This window comes from Ambystoma mexicanum, chromosome 10 (assembly GCF_040938575.1).
Source record: "Ambystoma mexicanum isolate Mex_15411 chromosome 10, UKY_AmexF1_1, whole genome shotgun sequence".
Lineage (NCBI taxonomy): Eukaryota > Metazoa > Chordata > Amphibia > Caudata > Ambystomatidae > Ambystoma > Ambystoma mexicanum.
Window position 1 is genome coordinate 152,554,682 of NC_090932.1, and position 26,777 is coordinate 152,581,458.

General features: G+C 44.4%; 1 protein-coding gene across 5 annotated transcripts in view; it reads right to left on the reverse strand.

Moving 5' to 3' along the window:
* Positions 1-392: 392 nt before the first annotated feature.
* Positions 393-26,777, reverse strand: part of ADD2 (adducin 2) — a 573,955-nt gene continuing 547,570 nt past the window's right edge. For 3 of the 5 annotated variants that reach the window (XM_069617649.1, XM_069617648.1, XM_069617651.1), the window contains one exon: positions 393-25,567. In XM_069617649.1, coding sequence (XP_069473750.1) covers positions 25,248-25,567 — 320 coding nt within the window. In that variant the 3' untranslated portion in view covers positions 393-25,247. The remainder of the gene's footprint in view (positions 25,568-26,777) is intronic. The other 2 variants (XM_069617650.1, XM_069617652.1) reach the window with 2 other exon arrangements.

Below are 26,777 nucleotides of genomic sequence, written 5' to 3' on the forward strand. Positions count from 1 at the left end.
CCAGTGATGTATACAAGTTCTATAAAATAAAATTGCAGCCTCCTATAGTGAGGAAATATAGACTGAGCTCCCTATGCAGGATGTGTTCATTGGTCTATGTGAAAGGTGGCTGTGGATGCAGGTTAGGTAGGGAGAGACGGGCCAGACATCTGTCCTTTCTTGTGCAGTGACAGACTGCCCCCTTCGGTCATGCCATGCTACAATGCTTTGTACAACACTTTATACCACACACAGTATGGCCACCTGGCAGCACTGAGGAGCAGGGAGGGGAGCTCTCCGATCACAAGCCACCAAATGGCAGTAAGAAAAACACTCTAGTTCGGAATCCCATTATTATAAAACCCTATGTACACCTTCCTAACATGTGAAGAGGCTCTCACGCAATCCAGAAGTTAGGTGCTGGCCAATTTTTATTAGCAAAACTGTGGTGTTTACAGACATTGCGATAAATGGACTCTCACTGTCAAGTTATATTATTGCAAAGTATTCAGTCAGTCGTACATTCATAGAACAGGCAGTGCCGAATAAAGTACATCCATCAACAAGTAAAGGAGGGGTGGGGGTGTCATCAATATTGTTACACAAAGATGACAGATGTAAATAAATAAAGGCAGATTCAAATATATGCTGATGAACAGGTACAGTGAAAATTCATGAACGAAAGCCTTGCCCACGACAGCAAAACTGCAGAAGCAAAATACAGAATTAGCAGAAGTAACAAAACTGTATTAAATAGATATAAATCTCAGAGATCATCAACAATTCCATGTAATCAAAGTTAATTCAGCACAGCAACAAAAATGCCCCTTTATAATAATTTGGTGATTTCACAATGGATTTCTTGAATCGGAATAATTTGTTATTGATTTCTCACCTTGCAAACATAGCATATACATGCCCAGAGCGCCCCTTAGCTTATGCATACAACCTGCCATCACCAGGTCACTGGCATTGCATTTAAAAAGATATAGGTTAGGAGAGAATTCTGAGCTTTTGCTTAGGATCTCAGCATTTACAATACGATTTAGCGCACCCACAGGTTCTGCCCGTGCAATGATTTTTGGGGGAAATCGGGTGGTAAAAGATAGCCAAGGAGTTCATCTCTGTGGGTAAATCAGGCTGTGGAATTTCCTTTGTTTTACTTGACACATCATTAAGGTGTGTAGTATCTGGCTCTCTTCTGCTAAATGTTCTCAAAGTTTGTCAACTCCATTAACACAAATGAGCCAGAAACAGTGCAAATTGCATCTCTAATTGTTGAATATCTTTTAGGGATGTCGGACATTTGGTGATTAAGCTTCAGTGATACACTAATTGTATGTGATTATTTTGCACTTTTGCTTGAAATCGCTAAAGCAAAGACTGATTGAAATGTTTTTGCACGGCGGACATTAGGAAATGAATGGCCTTTCTCAGATGTACCCTTTGGGTTTTCTTCAAACTGTTTTGCATTAGAGCACATCTCGGGGTCCCTGAAGCACCAGGGGGATGCTTGTATCCAAACGGGATCCACAAGCGCTTGCTCAAGCGAGTCTTGAAGAATGGCGAAAAGAAGAACTAAAGTGAGGTGACTGTTGCCAAAGTCACTTTAGAAAACATATACAAACCCTTATATTTCTCTGCAGTGATGTCTGAGCACGCTCTATATCAGCAGGAGATGGGTGAGAAGGTTGGCCAAGAGTTGACCATAACTTTCGCTTTAGGAGCAACTGGAGCACACAAGATCTGATACATAGAGATTTCCTCAGGGGCGTCTCAGAGATCGTCCAGGCATCTCCAGACATGCACCAGCGTTAGGCTTAATGAATGAGGTTTAAGGTGGAAAGTGCCAATCTGCGATGCTCACATTTATCTCCTGATTTGCTCTAATCAACTTTGTGAATCAGTCCCACTGTTTATCAAGCCTTATAATTGGTTATTTATGGCTTAATACCCAGAGGTCGTCTTGCTTCCAAGGTGAGCGCGTTGCCCCTAAGCTATCCTCCAGAGACTTACCCACCTTTATTCAAACATGGCAGCCTAGATTGTATCCAGATGAATTGCATTTTGAGTTGGTGTCTGCAGAGGGCGGTGTTGTTCGCCACATGCATCATCTAGAGGTCTGCTCCTTAGCATTTCAATTGCCTTTGCATGTGACTCAGGAGGCTTCCGCTTCTATGGGATTTCATCACAACATTTACAGCGTTTTGCTTGTCAATATGTACATTTCATAACGTTGATTCTATCTAAAAACAAAGTAATTCTCAAAATGTAAACAGCAGTTCCAAACTCATATTAGGAAAAACCCATCTAAGAGCCTTGTGTTCCTCACCATTCTCCCTCGCTCTACTCCTCCCCTTAAATGTCCTGCTCTGGTGATTTGGCGCTGTATAGAAGCCTATTGACATAACACAACAGCTCGCATCTTTTTAAATGAAAGGATTTGATTTTCCCCCTGTTCTTTTGTTGGGGTGACCTCCTGCTTAATCCCACCACCTTTCGATGTAAGTGGCAACACAGGATTTGTTTAGATGAAAAAGCTAAGAAATGAAATTGACACAATGTAATTGTTCAAACCTGAAATGGACACTATGTTCCCCTGCTACTCGGGGACTTACCGTTGTCTCCTTCCCTGGTATTTGCATCACTATTGAAGAACAGTTCTTGGTGATTATATCAATTCAGCAGTTTTGCTAGAAAGATATCGTATCATTTGCCTCCTCAAATTAACCAAAATTCAGTGAACAGTGTCCCCGTAAAACCTTCAGTCTAGTCTGCATATTTGCTATTTGGATCACGCTTAAATCACTTTTTATATTTTCATTATTTCACTTGAGAAAAATTGTCCAATCTGCTCCTAAAGGAGTAATGACCACTTGGCAAACAACAAGATCCTATTTAAGTCATGCTTCAGAAGCAATGCTTGACAATGTCCAGACAGCAGCTGACTGTGTGAAGTGGTATTACATTCCAGGTCCAGGCGTGCAGAGGATAATTGCCTTCTGCAGATCATGTAATGCCATGAATATTTATGCTCAAGTGACTACGCAAAAAGCAAGCTAGTCAATGCATATGTTATGACCGCATCGGAAGCTGATGAGGTTACCATGGTAACCCGCTCTCAGGACCATCTTCTCTGGTCAGTGAAATGAATGGAGCCAATAAATGGAACATAGAATGAGGGGCAAGGAAGCATGAAGGAGTGTGTGGAAGGTGCGCACCAACGCTTGTCCCTTTTTAAGACAGATGCAACCGCCTGAGGGGGGAGGTGTATCCGCCAGTAACGAGTTAGGCTATGCCCATTACTGAATGCTGTGTGCCGCTACACCCTTTCCCCTTGGGTTTATAACCATTACCACCCCAGGGTAACATCAAGGCTCCTAAGGGCCATTATTTTGTGAGGGAAACGTGCCACAAGGAGTTCACCACAAGGTTTAACAGCAAAACAGTACAGTTAAGATGGCTGCCACGGAAGTGCTGGATGGAGCTCAAAGAGTAACAATTCTTCCTTCTCACAGAGGCACGAGGAAGGCACTGAGGAATGGGAGTGGAGGAGAGTGTGGAGCAGTGGGGTGCACAGTGCTGTTAAGTGAGTTGTCTTTTTGGTCCTTGTTTTGAGGAATGCGGAGGGTAAACAAACCTAGGGGTGGAATGCAGGAGAGTGTGAGTAGCCAAAAGCTTGCTTGGCACTTAGGCTTAGGCTTGCACAGGTAGGTAGAGCCTGGGGCCAGAGCATCTTGATTGGTCAATCACCCCTCTCAAGGTGCTCGTCCAACCTGGCAAACAATCACATTGGCATAAGAGAAAAGTGGCCATTGGAATAGGTTTCCAGCAGCACCGCCTGTCTGCATGTGCATTTAAACACACCGCGTAATTAGATATAATAGAACAAGACACTGCTTGTACTCTTAAAACCCAAGACTTGCTCTGGATGCTTTTCCTTTAAAGTTATTATTTGATTGAAAATGCACTTTTGTGGAATCTAGTGATCACATTAGCGGCAAAGCGACTTTACTTTAGCGGCCCTTGCTTACATCGACTAACCGTTTTGGCATAGCGACTGCTCCAGAGATGATGAACCCATACATGATTGTTGCAGAACACCTAATGGCGGAGATCAGCTCCTGCAGGGAAGGTCCTATACCCTGCCAGGAACCAGCTGAGACTAGGGAGAGATGGTCTCTTGAGAGCTACATAATGGGGGTGTCCCTGCATAGTCAGGGTATTCAAAGTCAAACATGGACCAACAGCAGTACACTTAACTCAGTTTCAAGATCATCCCTGCTACCCACCTAAGGCCTGCAAATAAACATTTACATCTTCCCACTCCTTCATGAGGCCATCTGTGAGAGCTTCCTGGATCTGTATGGCTGATTGTTATGGATGTACGTTATAATATCGTATCCCAAAAGACCGAATTACAAAATCAGGAGCCCACAGCCCGCATGTTGCAATTCGATCTTTTGGGATTTTGGCCGTTTGTCCCCTGTACTGCCTATAATGTATGCAGGGGAACACCCCTGCAACCCGCGCAGCCATAACACAGAATTGGAGGTGCAGGGGACACCCCCACAACCCCTGCACCTCTGTTGGATATTATGGGCTTAGATCTTATCGACTATGCCGAATGCGCTCTAAACGTGCATTCGGCATTTTAGATACGATCTTTTCGTGCAATCCTGATTGTTATGACATTGACTGACCTGTCCCTGTGCCCCTTCCCTTGTGCCAGTTGTTGTCAACATATCTGAGTGGTCGCTCCATCCTGCTACCCTACTCACTCGCCTATTCAGGGAGCTATGTTGCATTTTCCCCCTTTTCTCTCTCAGGAGTAGCAGTGTGAGTGAGGAGGATTGTCTTCTGAAATACATTCTAGGTGCCTTGTCTTCAAGGACAAGTTTTTTTTTACTCATTTATTGAACCTTCTGGTGTCTGGTTGTTTGACTCTCCCTTTTACTCTTTGGTGCCTGTTCCTTTCTTGTCAATCTGCCCTGAATGTTTTTGTTTGTCTTAAAATAAAATATATTTTTTTAAAAAGCAAATACATTCACCTAATTATTGGCTCATCGGTGACGCTGATAATAGCCAAAGCAGGCATGCAGATTCATTTTTTAGCCTTCTATGTTGTGCCATTGATGCTACACAAAACTTTCAGGAATGTTTCACAATGCTAAGCCCTATCTAGGGATGCTTCACAATGCTAAGCCCTATCTAGGGATGCTTCACAATGCTAAACCCTATCAAAGAATGCTTCACAATGCTAAACCCTATCAAGGAATTCTTTGGAATGCTAAACCCTATCAAGGAATGCTAAATCCTATCAAGGAGTGCTTTGCAATTCTAAACCATATCAAGGAATGCTTCGGAATGCTAAACCCTATTTAGGGATGTTTCACAATGCTAAACTCTATTAAGGAATGCTTCACAATGCTAAACCCTATCAAAGAATGCTTCACAATGCTAAACCCTATCAAGGAATTCTTTGGAATGCTAAACCCTATCAAGGAATGCTAAATCCTATCAAGGAGTGCTTTGCAATTCTAAACCATATCAAGGAATGCTTCGGAATGCTAAACCCTATTTAGGGATGTTTCACAATGCTGAACTCTATTAAGGAATGCTTCACAATGCTAAACCCTATCAAAGAATGCTTCACAATGCTAAGCCCTATCTAGGGATGCTTCACAATGCTAAACCCTATCTAGGGATGCTTCACAATGCTAAGCCCTATCTAGGGATGCTTCACAATGCTAAACCCTATCTAGGGATGCTTCACAATGCTAAGCCCTATCTAGGGATGCTTCACAATGCTAAACCCTATCTAGGGATGCTTCACAATGCTAAGCCCTATCTAGGGATGCTTCACAATGCTAAACCCTATCTAGGGATGCTTCACAATGCTAAGCCCTATCTAGGGATGCTTCACAATGCTAAACCCTATCTAGGGATGCTTCACAATGCTAAACCCTATCTAGGGATGCTTCACAATGCTAAACCCTATCAAAGAATGCTTCACAATGCTAAACCCTATCAAGGAATTCTTTGGAATGCTAAACCCTATCAAGGAATGCTAAATCCTATCAAGGAGTGCTTTGCAATTCTAAACCATATCAAGGAATGCTTCGGAATGCTAAACCCTATTTAGGGATGTTTCACAATGCTAAACTCTATTAAGGAATGCTTTGCAATGCAAAACCCTATTAAGGAATGCTTTGCAATGCTAAAAACTCAATTGCGTTGTATAAAGCCTCTGACAAATGACGAATATATAAATAAATAAACACTATCAAGGAATGCTTCACAATGCATAACCCTATCGAGGAATGCTTGGCATTGCTAAAACCTACTTTCATATGGGTCTGCTTCATGATCTTGCTGGAGATATTAAATCACAATGGGACCTCGATTTCTGCCGTTAGTCTCCTTCCCTGCTATCAGTTGAGCATATGCAATCCTTTACTATAAGAACATCTGCGGCCATTGGACTGAGTCAAATTCATGTTTACAAAGAATCAAGGTCCAACATGGCCTTCTCAATGGCAGCCATATGATGAGCACTCATTTTCAGTTCATTCATCTCTACGCTTTTATGCTGACTACACTGAAAATGAAATGCTCTCGTCGGGTGTTTTCTGCTAGTGATGTTCCTACTCTGCTCTACTCATCTTATAATTTTAAAAGGGTTTTATTAAATTGTTTGCAAGTGAACCGGTTAAAGCTTGTATAGTGTCTTCATTGCCTCCTTGAAACACTTATCGCGCCTTGAAATACTTGTGTGAAGGCGCGTTACAAATGCCATATCATGTCATAAACGTGTTCTGTGTCCCTACTCGTAAACCCATAGGGTGCTGCCCTCGCATGACTGGCACTTTGCTTCCCAGGAGGCGTGTCATCAGAGAAGCAGCTTAAGTGTTTCTGCCACCCTGCTGCCTGCCCTAATCGCTTCCAAAGCCCAGTACAAAGGCATCCATGTCCATGGCCGAGAGATCTTCTTCCGAATTGGCAGAAGATCTCCTTCGGGCACAAGGGCATGTGCTGCAACCTCTGACCCCCAGCACCAACAATCAGGAATATAGTGGCTGTAACAGAAGTGCTCTACAATCTCCCTTCATTCCTACATGCTTTCGAATATGAGAATTCTCGCCAAAACCCACTCTGTTCTTTGAGGACACTCCAGAGTGGGGAAAGCATTATGGAGCCAGATTCTGCCAATCACACGGGTGGAGCTGGCACTGTCTGCAGGCAGTACGTTTGATGGCTGAAAGCTAACCCAGGTCTGACTGCTCTAGTCACACTCCTATCTGGGGACCCCACATCTACAGAAATGCTATGCTCGCGACCTCTGGGTGCATGCACAGGGCACATTCATATCCTGCCACTGCCACTGGGACAGTCCACCAGAGCCAAAGCGACATCTGTTGCAGTCCAGATCAGAGGGGATAATGTTCTCCAAAGGCAATTTGCGCTGCAGTAACAGCGCTGCAAATGGATGGAAACTTGCCACATTTACCTTAGCTCGAAGCTTGAGGTAAAGCTTGGCAACTTTCCAGCCAACTCATAGTTGGACAGAGCAGTAATGTGGCGGTAATAGCGTTACCACTGCATTTCTACCACTTATGATGAGGCCCCATGTCACCAAACCTGGTCACGCACCGACCTTGGCTTCTTAAAAGCGCTTGAGAGCTAAAGCTCTCTGCGACTTGCGTCACTGTTGGAGGGCTGTTTTACTGGTGATGTGTGCTTTATTAATCAACAATAAAACGTATCAAAACTTTTCACAAATTTGGAATTTAAAGGTGGCAGGCTTAGGGCTGGATGTAGAAGAGCGTCTGCTAGCTACTTCTTGCGATGCACGAGCTGCTTTCCAAATTCCAATCCACTCTGGGATTGCAGTGCTAGGAGTATTCGGCGATAGCAAGGGCTGCACTCAGCGGAGGGGCTACTGGGCTGCAGGAGTGCTGAACTCAGGCCCTGGGGGGCCAGTTGCAGCTACAGAACCAGCTCGTGCTTTGCATTCAGGCGGTAAGGAGGAAGGGACCATCGCACGGCGGGCAGAGGATTATGCCATCCTATGGTACCTGACATACCCGGACCCTTTTCCTACAGAAGGGACAGAGCTCACAATTCACAACATCGCTTCAACATATTGAGTGCCAGAGTTTAGAGAAATCGGGTCGGATGTCTTTCTGTTTTCCAGAGGTTTTCAATAGAATAAGAACGCCACAGTTTTCAAAATACATTAAAATAAAGTGCACTTTCCCGCCAATCAGATATATAAAAGCAATAGATTTCAAGCAAAATACTTACATATATATCATTATATTTCATACATTACACTTGACATGAAATAAAAACATGTGGAAAGAAATCAGTTACCAAACACTCACATTATAATACAGTTGAAAGTGGAAGGCTTTCAAAAAATGTAATGTGGCCCAAGTGCTTTATTGTGGGATTAGGGCGGGCTGCATGTGACGTAAAAACACATATGCCACATGCCATCATATAGTAAGTGCTAAACAATGTGATGGGACAAATAAAAAGCACTGAGTGGGAGTGTGTGGTTACTATATACAGAGTCCAGCATCTGCCAAGCAGCTTGATGGCAAATCGAGCAAGCGAGGCGCTATAGCTCAGTAAAACTGCATGTGCGCCTCAAGAAAGAAAACAACACCATCAAACAATCCGGAAATAGAAGAAGGATGTGACCTTGAATAAGAGGCTGCAGAGATCGGCTTGTCTTCTTGGATGAGCTGGCAGACGCCCGTCTGAAAAAGCTGACCATAAGAGACAAAGGAATGCCACGCCTGTCTTTAGATAGCCTGGCGCAGCGCTCATAAGAAACGATTGGTAGTTAATTGGTAAGGCACTTTACAGTGCAGAGCAGCTGCTTCAGGGCATTCTGGAATAAAAGGAATGCTTATTGAGCTCAGTTGAAGCAAGACCATGCAAGCTGTGAGGAATCGGGCAGAGTATTCATTATGTACATACAGATGTCATTTGCTAGTAGTAAGGCAGTGACTTGGTTTCAGAGTTTTGTAAGAAATCGGTGGTTCACCAAAGCACCTTTCATCTCAAGATGACGCAATTATCACAGCAATAGTAGGAATATATCTTAAAGTTCTCATAATTAAAATCGTCAGCTGGCTAGCTGGCATCGTGTTACGGTTGGTGGAGGCGCCCCTTATATAACTGGGCAAGCCAGCGTTAAGGCCTGCTGGATCATATTCCCTTACATTTTTTACCAATAAAATACCAATTTTTATTTGGGGGCTCATGCCGGTTTATGGTCATTCCATCAAATTTTTACCATCGAGGGTCCATTCCATCTAAAAAAATGCATTAAAAAAATTAACATTGAATGCATGATTTTTCCTTTTTTTGTTTTAAATGGCAGGTACCCCCTAACCTCCTGTTTTTTACACTTTAAAACCCATTATAAATCAAACTAAACCCTTTACCTTAAAAAAAACATGTATTCAATACATATTTTTTCGATGCAATTTTGTCGTTGGAATGGCATTCGATGGTAATGCTTTAGATGAAATGACCAGATACCCTCACGCCTTCTTTCCGCATGTTTTTAACCTGGCCCAGTCCCCTCCCCACCTGTTTTAACCCCTTACTCGCCCCCTCTATATATATATTTTATTATTGGTATTTTCCGGTAATTATTTTTGGTTAAAAAAAGGCCTTGAATAAAAAATTCTTGGTAACATCACTGGATACTGGCCAGGCCACCTCATGACGCTTCCGAATTGTGTGATATTTCCACTCGTCAAACAGCACGAGTCTTATTGTTTGGAGCTTTTTTGTATATGCACTATCGGTGGGTTTCCAAATACTATACAGTCCCAAATAAATTGCTTTGGCTGAGAGAATTTGTTTGGAGGCCCTTGTACATGCAGTGCTCGTGTGTGTGTGTTTGTGTGTGTGGTGCATCTTTTCTACAAATAATGCAAAGCGGAAGTCAAAGTCTAGCTTATTTGGGGATGTTAAAAAGAGGTTAGAATCATTCTTATTCGTTTGAATATTTTTTGTATATGCACAAGGATTGTATTGCTTTCAGGAAATCATGCTGCTCTCCTCGACTGGTCCCGTCCGCGTCTTCCATTCTCCCACCATCCATGTTGTATGTGTTCTACCTACTATGTCACCTAATAATGTAATCAAGAGTCTTGACCAAGACCCAAAGGGTGAAATGGTTGAATCGATGAATGCAGCTCCACCTTCCAGTCCACTAGATTCTAAGAAAGAGGAAACACAGCTCACCCTGTACGGACTGGGCAGTCTTTTTCCTTGTGGCCACAGAACTACTGATGCTTTACTCTAATACATGCCCCCACACCGTCCTCATTCCATGTATCGCTATAGAGACAAGGGAAAAGGGAACATTTGAAATGTTTCTGTAGATTCATCCAGAGAGGCGTTGATAAGAAGCCAGTGCAATTGCTATTCTGGTTAATGTTGGGAAAGGTGGCCAGAGCCCACAACAGAAAGGCACTCATTCGAGTGAGTGCTTTCAGCGAGTGCAGCATCGGATGCTCTTGCTTGTGGATTGAAACTTTTTCTAGCTTTCAAACTACGTGCTTTCCAGCCATTTTATCTTGTGATTGGTGGAGTTACTCAAAGTCCCGCCTGCTCTGCCGGAAGTGCTATAAAGAGGGAGACTGTGCGCACTTGCACGCACACATTCCAGTGAGTGCTTTCAGCGAGGGCAGACTCTCAGCCTCGGATGGTCTTGCTTGTGGATTGCAACTTTTAAACTACGTGCTTTCCAGCCATTTTATCTTGTGATTGGTGGAGTTACTCAAAGTCCCGCCTGCTCTGCCGGAAGTGCTATAAAGAGGGAGACTGTGCGCACTTGCACGCACAATCTCCACAAGACGAACCTGGCGCTGTATGCAGATGATGTTGCAGTAATCTCCCAGTCTTTCAGCGAAAAGGAAGTGGCGAAGAACCTGCAAGCTTCATTGGATACCATCGCAAAGTGGTACAGCGACTGGCGGATAGAACTCAACACCAGCAAGACAACTGCAACGCTGTTCACCAGAAAGAAGATCAAGGAGCACCCACACATCAGCCTCAACGGGGAGACCATCAAATGGGAGAGCAGCAGCCGCTACCTCGGTGTGACCCTGGACAGCAAACTCAACTGGGAAAGCCACATCGAGAATACTCAGCAGAAGGCAACAGGAAAGATGGCAGCGCTGTACCCACTCCTGAAGAGCAAGTCCATGCCCCTCCGGACAAAGATCAACGTCTACAAGGCGATCATCAGACCAACCCTGACTTATGCCTCACCAGCATGGATGACCTGCCATGAGCGACACCGGAAGAGTCTTCAGATAGTCCAGAACAAGGCCCTGCGGATATCATCTGGAGCTCCAATCTTCACAAGGATAGCAGACCTCCACAGAGACCTGGACATCGAGATGTTGGATGAACATCTAGCGAAGCTGAGTAAGAACTTCTGCCAAGAACTGGATCAGAACCCGAACCCTCTGATCAGAAGACTCACTGCCACCACTGCAAACCCCTTCGACCGCTACCCGCGGCCCATCACTGCGAAGACCCAGTGAAACCAGCCCTACTGTGACAAGACCACACAGACCAAGAAGAATACAAACCCACGACTACACACTCAACCCGAGAAGATGGAGTAATGAGGCTCAAGCCTCGGTATCCAAAAAATCACCGCTGATGGATAAAAATCTATCAGCAAGAAGAAGAACAAGCGCACTTGCACGCACACATTCCAGTGAGTGCTTTCAGCGAGTGCAGACTCTCAGCCTCGGATGGTCTTGCTTGTGGATGGCAACTTTGTCCATCTTTCAAACTACGTGCTTTCCAGCCATTTTATCTTGTGATTGGTGGAGTTACTCAAAGTCCCAGTGCTATAAAGAGGGAGACCAGGCTCATTGGAGTGAGTGCTTTCAGCGAGTGCAGACCCGCGGGACGAGGGAATTTTGTGCTGAATGACAGCCTATTTCGATGTGAGTGCCAGTTAATTACCCCGGGGGAGTGTTGTATTAACTTGCCACTGCAGAGCTTGCTGTCTAGGACTTGTAGTTGTGGTATCCCCTGCCTTTACACTGCTCTTGCCTCCTAGAACATTGTCAGCGCTGGCCAGCACGTACATATCCTCACCTCACCTTGTATATTGCGCATATGAAAATCAACAAACATTCAAGATATGGCCTACGAAGTGCTGAGCCCCGGACAGGGAAACGTACGCGCAGCCCCTCTCGTGACATGCCAGGCACCAACACTCTGCCAAGGATAAAAAGGGTCTAACATGCACCTCCCAAATGAAAATGACTGGCAACTTGGCAGATAAGGAACCCGTCATTACGGAAGCTGTAAATCCGATAGACAATTTGATCCCTGAAGAAAATGTTGGTTTGTCTGGGGAGTGTAGCTCAGGGGCAACATGCTCGCCTTGGAAGCAAGACAACACTGAGCAACACAGGTTCGATCCCCGGGTCTGCGCTTAGAAACCTCTGGGTATTAAGCGCGTTATAAATAACCTATCATATCATATCATACCTTGACCATAACAAACAAAGGAAAAGCACTAATGGATCACTCCTTAAGCTTGCAACGTAACTCTCTGGCTCCTAACAGCACTAGTTATAAGAATAGTATTGGCTCTAATCTCTCGGCAAGTCCCGACTTCGGGAGGTTGGCCTCTCTATTGGAGCCTTCCTGTTATGAAGCGACAGCGAGGAGCACATCCTATCATAAAGTAACAACTCCCCCTGGGGTCAGTGCAGCGAAACACCCTGTTCTTTGTCTACCTTGAACACCATAACATCCAAGCTTGACTTTCTGCTCCTTTTATGCACTAAAGTGGCAGAAGATCAGTGCGAGTTGAAACGTATCTTGGCCCTAGTTGTTGAAATCATCATTGTCTCCAGCTCTGACTTCCGTACAAATGCAATCCCTACTCATGGGGCTTCTGTTGCTACCCCTTCACATACGTACCATCCGTCAAGTGATCCTTTGTGCACTGTGGACAATGTGATCACTCTGTCCCTTCACATACGTACCATCCGTCAAGTGATCCTTTGTGCACTGTGGACAATGTGATCACTCTGTCCCTTCACATACGTACCATCCGTCAAGTGATCCTTTGTGCACTGTGGACAATGTGATCACTCTGTCCCTTCACATACGTACCATCCGTCAAGTGATCCTTTGTGCACTGTGGACAATGTGATCACTCTGTCCCTTCACATACGTACCATCCGTCAAGTGATCCTTTGTGCACTGTGGACAATGTGATCACTCTGTCCCTTCACATACGTACCATCCGTCAAGTGATCCTTTGTGCACTGTGGACAATGTGATCACTCTGTCCCTTCACATACGTACCATCCGTCAAGTGATCCTTTGTGCACTGTGGACAATGTGATCACTCTGTCCCTTCACATACGTACCATCCGTCAAGCGATCCTTTGTGCACTGTGGACAATGTGATCACTCTGTCCCTTCACATACGTACCATCCGTCAAGCGATCCTTTGTGCACTGTGGACAATGTGATCACTCTGTCCCTTCACATACGTACCATCCGTCAAGCGATCCTTTGTGCACTGTGGACAATGTGATCACTCTGTCCCTTCACATACGTACCATCCGTCAAGCGATCCTTTGTGCACTGTGGACAATGTGATCACTCTGTCGGCATCCAAGGGGGTGTGCAACACAAACTTTCTCCTACTGACCTCCTTCGAACAGGTGGCGGCGCCGCAAGACCTGCTGAAAGTTCTTGCTGCCACTGAGGTGCAAGTTTTTGAAGCAATAAGCATTGAGCAATCTTTCCTCAATGCAAAAAAAGAGACGGAGACCACGGCCCCAAGCTGTCTCCCTGAGCCCTCAATGCGAACGAGTAGAATTTACAAAAATCTCATCAAGTACAATTCCTCAGAAAGAAGCTGTTCATAAAAGGAAGGCCTCGGCAGCTGGGCAATACCCTATTTCCAATGCCTTCATTGATGGGACTACTAGACAGGTTTTGCCACAGGGCCCCTTGGACAAATGGATGCTTCTTTCTTGCCCGCTCCCACCTGAATCATCATTGCCTCAAGCTCAGTCTGCTGCTACACACAGGGTAAATACATCAGTGCGAGCTTCAGTTAGTTGCTCTGCATCTTTGCAGTCTGTAAGCCCTCCTACGGAAGTTTCTAACTACGCGCCTCAGTCTACCGCGGCTCATGAGTGTTCGCACGCAAATAATAATACCTTCGTCCAGGACCCTACACTCGTCCCTAGTCACATCATTCTCGCTAATAAACAGATTGTACCCAGTATGTCATGGGTGCACACGGGAGAAGCGTGGCCTGTACCGGCCCAAGCTACGCATCGCTTCAATGTTCCTAACCATCACTTTAGTCAGTTATCCTTACCTTCTGTTGGGATCAAAGAAGCTTCAATTTATAAACCGACAACCTGGCCAACACGGGTTGACACACTGTACAACTCATCTGTCCACAACTCTGATTACGTGATGGACTCCTCCCGACAGTGGTTCCAAGCATATCAAAATCGTTGAGATCGATCCTACTGCGGCCAGTCCTTTCTTAAACCGTTCCTGGTTTTTAGAACTATTACATCTTATCCCGGATTTGCATGACATTACTTCCGAAGACATTGAAAAACTTGAGCTGCCTACGATACATAGCAACACAAACTGGGCACTGGTCTCCCTTGTATTTCCCTTAGTGGCAGAACAAATCTGAAGTCACGCTAAATCTATGTTTGAGTTGGGCTTTGAAGTTTCTGTTTTCATCCCTCTAACATCACTAGCAAGAGACGTAGTGCTTAGTTGCAGGCCAGAGGGGCATTATCTGACTTCACTATGTTCTGGCCAAGCAACTAACCATTGCGCGCATGAAGTAAATAAGCGGGGCCATAATCTGGGGCAATTAAGAGTGCTGGACACCTAGCAAAGGGCTTTGGAACATTCAGGCTGACCCCATGCTCCTAGGACGGCTTCCTCTGATGCACTCTCCTGGAACTCACATGGTCACACGCCTTTCTTACTAACCCCTTGGGCCGCGACGAGCTAATGAAGTTGTACCTTGTCTTATTTCAGGAAACTTGGTTAACCTCATCCTTTGTCTTGGATGTTTATTCTGTGACCTCTCACCTATTTCCTTCCCCGAAAGTGGGTCGTCCCAAAGGGGGTCTCTGTATTGGTGGCAAGTGTGAATGTTCATTATCCACTTTTGCTGGGGTGAAGGAACACGCCAACTTTCTTGCTGCTCTGCTTCACTGGTTTCCCTCACGGTCATGTGGTATGTTGGTGGCAACTCTGTATGATCTGCCTGGGGATAACTTTACATCTGAACTTAGGAATGTGGTTATAGACCCTCTCCAAGTGTGGACTACACAATCACGCAACTGGGGGGGGATCATTTTGTCTGGTCACTTCAATGCAGACTGCTACCCTGATCTACCTGAATTTACCCTGGCTGAATATGTAACTCCGGCGGTCAAAAGGGCCAAGGAATGGCTGGAGTCACTAGCTGAAGTCGAGCTATCCCCTCTAGCTATCAAGTCTTTAGAATCGAATTTCACTTGGTCCAATTGTGTATACTGCAGCTGTATTTATTTGATTTTCGTCAACCAGACAATCCTGGACTTGCTCCCTGAGCATCAGACTTGCCGTGTTGAAATGAGTGATCATGTAATGTTAAAAATGAGATGTAACACGGTCACAGTACCAGCCCATGAAACTGTGAATTATAATCCAGTGGTGAATTTATATGGAAAAGGCTCCTGTGGTCGAGTGTTAACATAATCAGCATCGATTCTCATTAATGCGCTGTGGGAAAACCTGTGGCGAGATTATGCGGGCCTGCCATTGGGACTTGAACATCTTGATGGATACATTTTGGCCATACGACCATGGACATGTAGGCAGAGCGGGGGCTCCTTTGATATCGGCATTGTGAAAAAGAAGAGCGCCTTAAATGTACAGTTGCGCAGGATAAAGAGAAGTTGGTTGTTGTTGGACATTGATAAAAAGATAAGTGTAACCATTGCAAAAACTGAATAGAAGCATTGGTTACGTGATTACCAAATTAATGATTATTCCGCTAGATGGAAGTTCATCAAGGCACTGATAAGAACACACGACTCTAAAAATGTATGGCACCTGTTGCATTCCCATAGAGCTGGTCCGGCGGCCATAGAAGTCTTTGGCATGGCTCAAGCCAAGTTGGGATCTTATATACGTGAATAGTACTTGGATAAAAGGGAGACTATCCACAGGGATACAGTGAGATCCATGACTGGTTCCTCCGTATGAAGTCATGTTAAAGAGGCACCATGGTGGACACAATTAGTAAAACCAAAGCATCACGGGCTGTTGGTCCCGATGGTCTGTGTAATGTAATACTAAAATAAAGCCCCAGTTTTGGGCTGCCTTATTAAACAAGCCTTTTCTGCACATATGTGAGACTGGTAGAATCCTGTGTACATGGTGAAAATCTATACTGATACCAGTATTTAGGCAGGGATCACGCTGGCCTGTTACAGGTCATTGGCCATGCTTTATTGCAGTGCTCAAATCTTTGCCAATGCTCTCAGCCTGGACCACAGCCAGTCACTTACTGCATAATAGCCAGACAGGGTTTAGGAAGGATTTCAGCATCACTCACTCCGTATGGGTTCTCCTCACATTAATATCAGATACGTATCACAACCCAGAAACGTCACTGTATATTTGCTTTGTGGATTACAGTGCAGCTTCCGATAGTGTTAGACGTTCTAAATTATGGAAAAAATTGAAAATGTGGGGAATAGACCCGTCCTTGCTCTACTTTATATAATCGCTGTATAGTGACACTAAGGTTAGAGTCAGTATGTCGCAGGAAGGTATATTATCCCAATCCTTCTGCACAAATATTGGGTTTAAGCAGGGATGCGTTCTTGCGCCCCTGCTTTTTAATTTATTTGCGGTCGACTTCGATTTGGTATTGAAGTCAGTGCGGAATCCTCTGCTCCACTTTGGCAATGAGGATATCACCTGCCTAACATATGCGGATGATACCGTCATTCTGTACAGGACCGCAGTAGGTCTTTAGCATTCACTTAATGCCCTTAATCTCTATGCGAAAACCAATGGTCTGCATATCAACACCAGTCAAACTAAAATGAGGATTATTGACAAGAAGGCCTAGGGAGGTACTTCTTAGAATTGGCGCCTGAGTGATACACAATTGGAACAAACCAATATGTGACTGGGTATCCATATCCAGGCTTCTCCCGCCTGCACGTACTCAGCAGACATCATACCCACAAAAGCATGGAAAAAGTGGCTGGCAATCATAAGTTATTAATAACTGTGGCAGCTGCTCGATAGAGGCTAAGATCATTGCCTACAAAGTTTCCATTATTCCAGGAATCCTGTACGCATGAAAAGCTTTTCCAGACAAAGCCATCTCTCGGGTGCCTAAGTTAGAAGCTAAAATTCCCCGTTCCTTGCTGGGTTTCGTGGGTTAGTCCCTGTGGAGGCCATCAGACTAGAACTGGGCTTACAATTGCTGCTCTTCCTGTCGAAAACATTGGTATGCAAGTTATGAGTCAACACTAACTTTAGGAGGGGTGTCAACGACTCATTATTGTATCACTCGGTGGACCCCACTAAGCGCTTTTCTCGCATCTTTTGGTACAAGGTTATGAAGAACTTGGTCGATTCTCATTGTCCGGCTATCGACTTGTTTTGTATATTGGACTGGGAGATGCCTTTCTTCTTAAGCAAGCTGGGTTATAGAACCTGTGTTCACGAATGTATTCTGTCCGTAGCGTTGGCTGAACTACGCAAATACATGGTTTACTCGCAACAGCCGATGTTCTCTGAAAGCCTATGCAAGTATTTAGTATAACTGTGCATACCAGCTCGGATTCTCTTCATCTTGTATCTTGTATTTGTGCCTCGATATTCTCCGATTGCTTGCAAATACCAGAGCTTGGAAGGACATCCCCAAGAACGAGGGAATTTGCCGTTTATGTAAGCTTCAAGTGGACACCGTGCGCCACATATTGACGCAATGCACAGTTCTTAGTGCGAACTACAGAAAAGGGTATGCCAAACTTAAGTCACACGGGTCAGACCAGTTTTGGAACATGTTATTTGGTGCAGAATCACTTGTGTCATTCGCTGCTTAACATTTATGGATTAGAGCGAAAGTATTGTTAGAAGCAATTCATAGGTAAATCACTGCAGGACCTTGCTGTGCAAGGGCTACATCCCACTTTTTAATGTTTCCCTATTAATTTGTTTTTACCAATCTTTTCACAAACAATGTATAAAAGACATAGAGCTCTTATGTTTTGACTTGATGTGAATATGCAAAAGTTGTATGTATTTGATGATTAAACTCTTAATGTAATTATTTGTCGTGGTATGCATGTGCGTTCTTTTTACATTGTAAAGGGTTGATTAGAATGCAAACGCATGCAATTAATCATTTCTTTTTTAAAAAGAAAGAGATTCTTTTCGGAGCAAGCCATTCTGGGAGACTTTATGAAGCCCATGACGATTGTCAAGGAGTGGAGGAAACACATAATGTGATGCAGGCATCTGAACACACTCAATAAACCAGTACATTGCTCATCGAGAAAATGGTAATTCATTCAGGAAGTTGGATGAAACCCGTGACTACATGTTCAGCACAAACATTGCGGTTCCAATGTCGAGCCGTAGCGCACTGCACAGCAAATAAGTGCGCTTGCTGAAGACTACCCGGTAAGCATGTGCTGTCCAACAGCTGGCACATAAAATAGAGAGGCTAGGTTGGGGACTATATGCCCACTGCGGCTTCTCGGGCAATGCCCTAGTTTACAATAAGTGCGAAAGCCTCCATAACCAATCAGATTTGTAGGCCCTGTGTAGCTTTACCCAAGATGACATTTTTGGACACAACGAAAAACCAAGTGGTTATACTTGAATTAATCATTTTTTAAAAAAAATATGCATTAGTAAAAAGATACTTCATTTTGTGTCTGTTAAGATTTGAGACACGGAAATTCGATACAGTAAGATCCATGCTAGAAAAGACTTCAAGTGCACCAAGGGTATCGGCATATTGTTTTTCATAATCTCATAGGTCATTGGAGCAATAGAGATTAAAATGCGCAGAGTAGCGCACCAAGTGCAACAAGGGCAACGGCATATTGTTCTTCATAATCTCATAGGTCATTGGAGCAATAGAGATTAAATGCGCAGAGTAGCGCAACAAGTGCAACAAGGGTATCGGCATATTGTTCTTCATAATCTCATAGGTCATTGGAGCAATAGAGATTACAATGTGCAGAGTAGCACAACAAGTGCATCAAGGACATCGGCATATTGTTCTTCATAATCTCATAGGTCATTGGAGCAATAGAGATTAAAATGCGCAGAGTAGCGCACCAAGTGCAACAAGGGTATCGGCATATTGTTCTTCATAATCTCATAGGTCATTGGAGCAATAGAGATTACAATGTGCAGAGTAGCACAACAAGTGCATCAAGGGCATCAGCATATTGTTCTTCATAATCTCATAGGTCATTGGAGCAATAGAGATTAAAATGCGCAGAGTAGCTCACCAAGTGCAACAAGGGTATCGGCATATTGTTCTTCATAATCTCATAGGTCATTGGAGCAGTAGAGATTACAATGTGCAGAGTAGCGCACCAAGTGCAACAAGGGTATCGGAATATTGTTCTTCATAATCTCATAGGTCATTGGAGCAGTAGAGATTACAATGTTCAGAGTAGCGCACCAAGTGCAACAAGGGTATCGGAATATTGTTCTTCATAATCTCATAGGTCATTGGAGCAGTAGAGATTACAATGTGCAGAGTAGCGCACCAAGTGCAACAAGGGTATCGGAATATTGTTCTTCATAATCTCATAGGTCATTGGAGCAGTAGAGATTACAATGTTCAGAGTAGCGCACCAAGTGCAACAACGGTATCGGAATATTGTTCTTCATAATCTCATAGGTCATTGGAGCAGTAGAGATTACAATGTGCAGAGTAGCGCACCAAGTGCAACAACGGTATCAGAATATTGTTCTTCATAATCTCATAGGTCATTGGAGCAGTAGAGATTACAATGTGCAGAGTAGCGCATCAAGTGCTTATCGCTGACTGCAAATACAGCCTTCTAAAAGGATAGTGGCGTCATTTTAGCACTGATTTACCTGTAAAAAAATATTCTTTACTTAATAGTTTTTTGAGTTATGTAAAACTGATCTAGCTGCACGATGTGATTGAAATATAGTAATAACGATGTTCTCGAACGTAGTCTGCCTCATACAGCTAAACGGAACATGAGTCGACCACATACCAGACACTAGGAATTACAAAGCCTCTACAAAAGACGTCTGAGTGCAGAATTCTGCCATTGTCAACGGTCCCATTGGAATGTCTTCCTGGATATTTTTGTCAAAGCAGATATCACTCTCTTGGGCATGGAATATACAGGATTGACTGTTAATCCAACATATACTAAACGGTATCCCGTTGTTACAAAGACTTTCTTTTGAAAGTCTGAGTTTGGTCGACCATCGATGGTCAATTCAACCAAACACTTCATACAAATATTTAAATATGTACGTGGTGGTAGGGAGGGGAGTGTTTGGTGTGACCCACCCATGTAAAAAAACAGGTTTAGTTTGGGTTGACCAAAACCACGTTGTTCTTTTTCTTCTTGGTCTCAATGTTGCTGTAGGACCCCTGGTTTGGGAGATTGACAGGTCTTGTGGCAGTTAGCTCTGTTTATGATTGAACCCATGCCAAGCATTTTGGCCAAGACGAGCTTTGTGGAAACAGGCTGTTCGTAGATTATCACATCCTTTGATGAAAACGTTTGTAAGTGATGGTCTACTTATTTGCATCTTACGGCTGGGCGTTTCAAAAAGACAAGATGTGCATAGTTAAGTAGCGCAAGAAAGAGGAAAGACCCAGCAGGCAAGAGCACAACCTTGGGGTTCCCCCATTATGGGTAAGCTAGTTGGCCCGCATTCAGTGTATTAACTTCCGCAGAGGACCAGTTGGGTTCACCCATACTCATTCACGGTCAGGCATGAGATAGATTGAGTTACTGTCTCAAGATGCAACACACTTAAAAACATATGATCTCATGGTGGAAGACAGAGGCTCAGGAAAGATGACAACTTGGAGAGATAAGAGAAACAAAGACAACAGAACTAAATTTAGCACACAGTATTTTTTCATTCTTAGCTTCTGCGTCTTGCATACCAAAAATATGTAGTACACGCCAGACCAATGCAACATCCGTACATTGGATTAATTCCATGTGGCCAATTGGTGATGTGTGGTCGAAGGTACTGAACGCCGTAACATGTATGGATATCAAGGGGCAAGCCTTTATCAGGTGTGCTAGGACAAATGATGTCTCATTAGCAAGGCCAGGAACCAACCCATAGTGGATTCCACTTGGTGCTCTGTCAATTTCCAAATTCTGTCCGAGCAGCAACCTTATTTTAAAAACTTGAGCAAACAAAGTCAGTCTGCAAATTCCGCAAACATATTAGTCACCAATTTTCTTCTTGTGATTTAGGCCCATTTAATCAGATAATCCTTTTCGGTTTTACATTTTTTGGAAAACAACTTCATGTTATTGGGAGCATGAAAAGAATTAATCCGTTACCAAAACTTGGGCGATATCGTCAGACGGCCATTCACACGCCTCTTCCAACTTGTAGCAACATATATTCTCGCTGTGCGCATGCGCCTTCGTCTCACTTCATTGCACATGGGCCATAAGACACACCAACAACAGACAAAAGTATGTGAGGGCTGGCAGTGGAGACTGTGAATCATAAGGAGGGCAGCAGCTATAGAGAGAACCAGTGTCTTTGCAATTTAACATGTCTCTTTTCTACACCCATGTCCACATTGCTGACACCGTGTTATTTAGGTAGACGCTTAAGTGACAGACCATGCCAGGCTTCGAACAAACAGACCCTAAAGCATAATGTTCACTACATAACTGGATACAGACAGAGGAGCGAGCGCAGAGATGCAAAGTCACCCTCCCGTGGATTTCCCAAACAGGGCTAGGGTTTGGAATACTTTAGTATTGTTTATAGTCCTTGCTGTGCCCTAATCAGGGGCTGTGCATTCTCAGTTCTGGCTGCCCTCCTCTGGAACACTAATAATTTGGAAAGTCCTGCTTATCACTCCTTGAGGTGAAAACTCAAAGCGGACTCTTTCAGAATAAAAAATTCTAACCTTGAATGAGAAAGATTTCTCTCTCAGTCTCAATTTAAAGAAACCACTTTTGGTAAAACAATGCTCTATACAAAAAGACGAGACTATAGAACAGGACATAACTGTGCCAAAAAAATTGCATTTGTTCCTTTAGGAATTGACTTCCATGCAAAACAATAAGAAATAGATCAAACTATCCCATCAAGGTGGCAAAGGTCTTGCAGTCACACGCGGCGTACACAGGGCCAGCATAGGAGGCAGACAGCAGAGATGTCTTGACAAACGCCCTGGTGTGATATACCATTTGGGACCGTACAACACAAGGTGACTCGGGCGAGGCTATGGGAAGACACTGAAGTTGTAACTCTATGATCATTTTGGAGATGAGATGATATCTGCCAGGGAGGATGCTTGACGCTCACTGACCCTTCCCATGGATGCCCACACTACGAACAGTCTCTACAGAGGTGAAAGGGCAAAAGTCAAAGAGCATTTCCCATGTGCGAGCCAAATTCACTCAGGTACAAATAACGCTTCAAAAAATGGCAATCAAAAGTGCAATTTAAAACGAATTAACATTTTTTATATACATGCCATTAATTTATAGAAAAACTCTACTATCTGGCATGAACGGACTACCATCGTGTTCTAGTCTAATTCTAAAGCTACAATCTCAGATATAGGGACATTTAAAGGGAACTACCCTTATGCAAACACTGACAAAAGAAGACATTCGAGAGAATGAGTTGCTTTAGCAAAGGCCATACTGGGAACCTAATCACCTCCATGCTCTTGGGCCATCTATAGGGCGCTTTCAGTGCTTCGCCATATTAGTCTATAGAAGGGAAGAGACCCCGCAGCAGGAGGGATGATGAACTCGCGAGAGCACAGCGCCTTTTCAGAGGAACCCCTTCGAATTGTCATGGAGTCTTTTGGAAAAGAAAGAAACCGGTGCAGTAGGTGGAAGGTGGCATCAGTGCCGGTGAAGGTTTTATTGCTCTCCATTCATCCTGATTAGCCAGGGGTCCTAGTCATGAGTTGCTAGCATGGTAAAGGAACAGCACTCTGCATTGAACATGGCACCATACCTTGGCAAACGAATAGCAAACGCTTGCAAATGTTATCTGTCAGTCACGGGGAAGAAGCACGCTCTCTTTTCTGATAAGCATGCTTTCTTTCCCCGTTTTCCTAATGTTTACTTGTCATGTCTGGATGGCAAATCCAGTGCCCAGGCCTACCAGTAGTCAGACACCATGAAAAGTTGGGACAAGCGCAGGGGCGTCAGTCATGTCAATTGTGGAAGGAGCAGCCGAGGAAATGAAGAACATGTGGGCGGGGCTTCCAATGATTTCCTGTAAATATAGGCCCTTAGCACTTAAGGGGTTTTGAAAGGGTAGCCGTGGGGGTGGTACTCCCACACTTGCAGCAAAGTCCTTGCAGGGGAGCAGCGGCACTGTGGGTTTGGCCCGATAATGACCCGCACTCTTTAGTGGGCAGGTCATTCGCTCTGTTTCTGATGAGGAGGGTTCCGGATATGGGATCTGGACATTCTCTCTTTGGCCCCCTCTTTCTCTCTCTCTACTGAACCCCAAGAGTTTGACCTGCAGAAGTGGGGATAAGGGGGTTAACTCGTAGCGGATCAGGGCTCAACCCATAACAATGTTCTCAAAACTGCCCAGTGAAACCAGTTGAAATATGATTTAGTTCCCACTAGGATCCTTGCATGCCTTGCAAAGTCAATGTGTAGGGAGGCTGTGAGGGTGACACAAGACAAAAGGGGGGGCTTTGACATTTCCCTTACATGGGCATAGATATACCCTTATGTTGGAATGGTTCAGATGTGAAGGGCAGTATATACCAGGACCAGGATCTCAGCAGGGCCTTTTAACATAGTTCTAAAAAAGAAAGGGTGCTGGTCCCCCACCTACCCTAATGTCTCCTACAAGACACACATGTTTGGGCCTTATAGTTTACTTTGGCCAGCTGCAACATAAGACTTCGGCCACACTTCAGGAGCCGAACATGAGGGACATCCACCTGGCGCAGACAGTAATCAGCCAAGACATCCAGTCCAGCAGTCTAGTGCACCACCGCAGACCCCAGACCAGTGTCCGTGACACAAGACCATGCAACTGAGAGACTTTATGCTTTACAGGTGCCATGTGACATGACATAAGCCTGGGACAGATGGCCCGGATGGTGGCCCATGAAGCCAGACTGAAGCCAACATACTGGGAGCAAACCCGACCAGAGTGGTCAGAGGTAACATTATTTCCAAAGAACTAAATATGTCATGCCGCAGACTCAGGGCTGAGTAAATGTAACATAGAACAGGAAGTGGGAGTGTGGGCAGAAGCGCTGCATGCACTTTTTGTTTTTTTAGGAACAGCTCTCAAGTAATCACTTTTCCTGCTTTGTGACCCAGAGGCAGTGTTTCGAGACAACAGGAAATCGAAAAGAGGAGGGATACAAGCTTACTGTTAATAGGCGTATACTCAGGTGAGCTAGGAGTAAACTCCTAGTATGAAAGATGGGCTGATTCATAAAGTAAATGATTGCAAGCTCCAGAAAGATAGCTCTGTGTTCAGCAAGTCTTTATCGGTAGACCCAGACTCGAATAACACCCATCACCACAGACTGTGTCTTCTGGATTTCTGTTCAGTCGAACACTTGCGCTACGTATCTGACTGCAAAGGTCCGAATGAAAGAGTACAGGCGCATAAACAGCAAAATTGGATGCAACCGCAGGGGTTTTTGATCATTCCTTTCTTTAAGTGCATAGTACAATGTCAGTCATTGGGGAAACTGTTTACGCTGTCCAAAGAGAGTCCAGCCAACAGCTGAGCCCAGCTTCAAAAAGTCCACAATTGGGATTATGGAACAATGTTCTAGATTGATCTCGATTTAGTTAAGCCTCAAGTTGTTCCCATACATAACCCATTGTAGGAAAAATCCTGAAGACAATGTCACCAACGGCAACAATATTTTTTGTGGTCACAACATCTTAACTGGGGAAGGAAGGGGTGTCATGTTGTTACGATTCAACCTTCTCCTTCTCTTTCTTTTTTCCTTTTTTCAAGAACGAGGGAGTGCGAAACTTCTTTTTCTTTTTGGATGGAGATTTCGATGGCGAACCTTCTGGAGACAAGGGGCCGCTGGTGACAGACTCTGTCTTGTCTTTGGTGGACTCCGTGTCAGTGCCAGCAGTGGTCGACAGCTGGGTGGGCTCTGTGGTGTCATCGCATGGGTTCTGGCTCTCTTCTTTACCGTTCTCTAGAACTGTTGGGATGGTGGTCTCCGTGGCTGTGTCTGAATCGGCAGGCACCGTGGCATCTTCGGTCTTCTGAGCACCTTCTGAACGAAAAGAGGCCATGTCAGAGAAGGAAATAGACCATTTAACATACCATTTTAAACCTCTTAACATGATCCTTATAAAAATCCCCATAAATCACCATAATTACGTATTGTTTTTTTTCTGTCATGCATTAATGTAAACACAACAGAAGATTTCCTACAAAAGTGTATTTAGGCAGTGTGTATGGACTGTGAGCTATCCAAACCCTACTCTGAGTTCATCCATCTCCTTCAAATAATTATTGGCCAAGATATCTGTTGTTCCTATGTTTCATGACTCATTCTCAAGGCACACTACTGTTATTTCAACACCCAGTGTCTGTCTCTAACTCTGAGTTACGGTGGAAGCTCCCGTCACTCTTGGCCTTCAGCTCATCTATATTGTTCCGCATACTCTGTTAACCCAGCCTGGTGTAGAGGGTTCACACCCCCATTAGCAAGAGGTTCTACTTGCCAAACCTGTTCCTGAGAGTGTTCGGCTCATCCCTTCAGGTCTGAATGAAGTGCTCTTTCGTATGGTATATCTGCTATGATGACCCCTTGCCTTCAGTAATAGCATCTCCCTTGCTCCTCTATCAGCACACCTACAAGGATAATTCTCTGCATGGCCCTCCCCGAAGCCACATACATACTATCTCCCCTGCACCCTGCTAGCAGCAGCCAGTGTCATGTGGACCAGTGTGCGAGGCCTAGGGCGGGCCCCATAAATTCATACATAGAGCCCAATGCCTTGCTTAGTGCTGCATCTCAGCATAACCATAGGCTTTTCCAAGGCCAAGGATGTTTCTTCATATATAGAGTCTTATAACTTACTACATTATGAGGGAGTCCTTTAAAGTGCCAGTGCCAGGGTGAGGAGAAGGGACAGGAAGGGACAGGAAGGAGGGGAACAACAGGACTGCATTAAACCGACCATGACACACTTGCAAAGGCCCTTCATGGATATAAGACACGCAAGCAACACAACGGTTCGGGCACCAGAGAGCAGAGGCCTCTCTTATTTTCAGCTAAGTGAGTTCTTGGACAGGTCTATTCTAAAGAGGAGTGGTTTGGCCAGCAACCTCATTTTGAGGTATCTTTTAAATTTAAATTAATTCTGTTGCTGCCTGTGGTGATGCTTTCTCTCACTGGCTTCAAGTTGATGCTGTCGCAATTAAAGCTAGTTACATATTCATGTATTAGCAGCTGAGGCATTAGATATCATATGTGA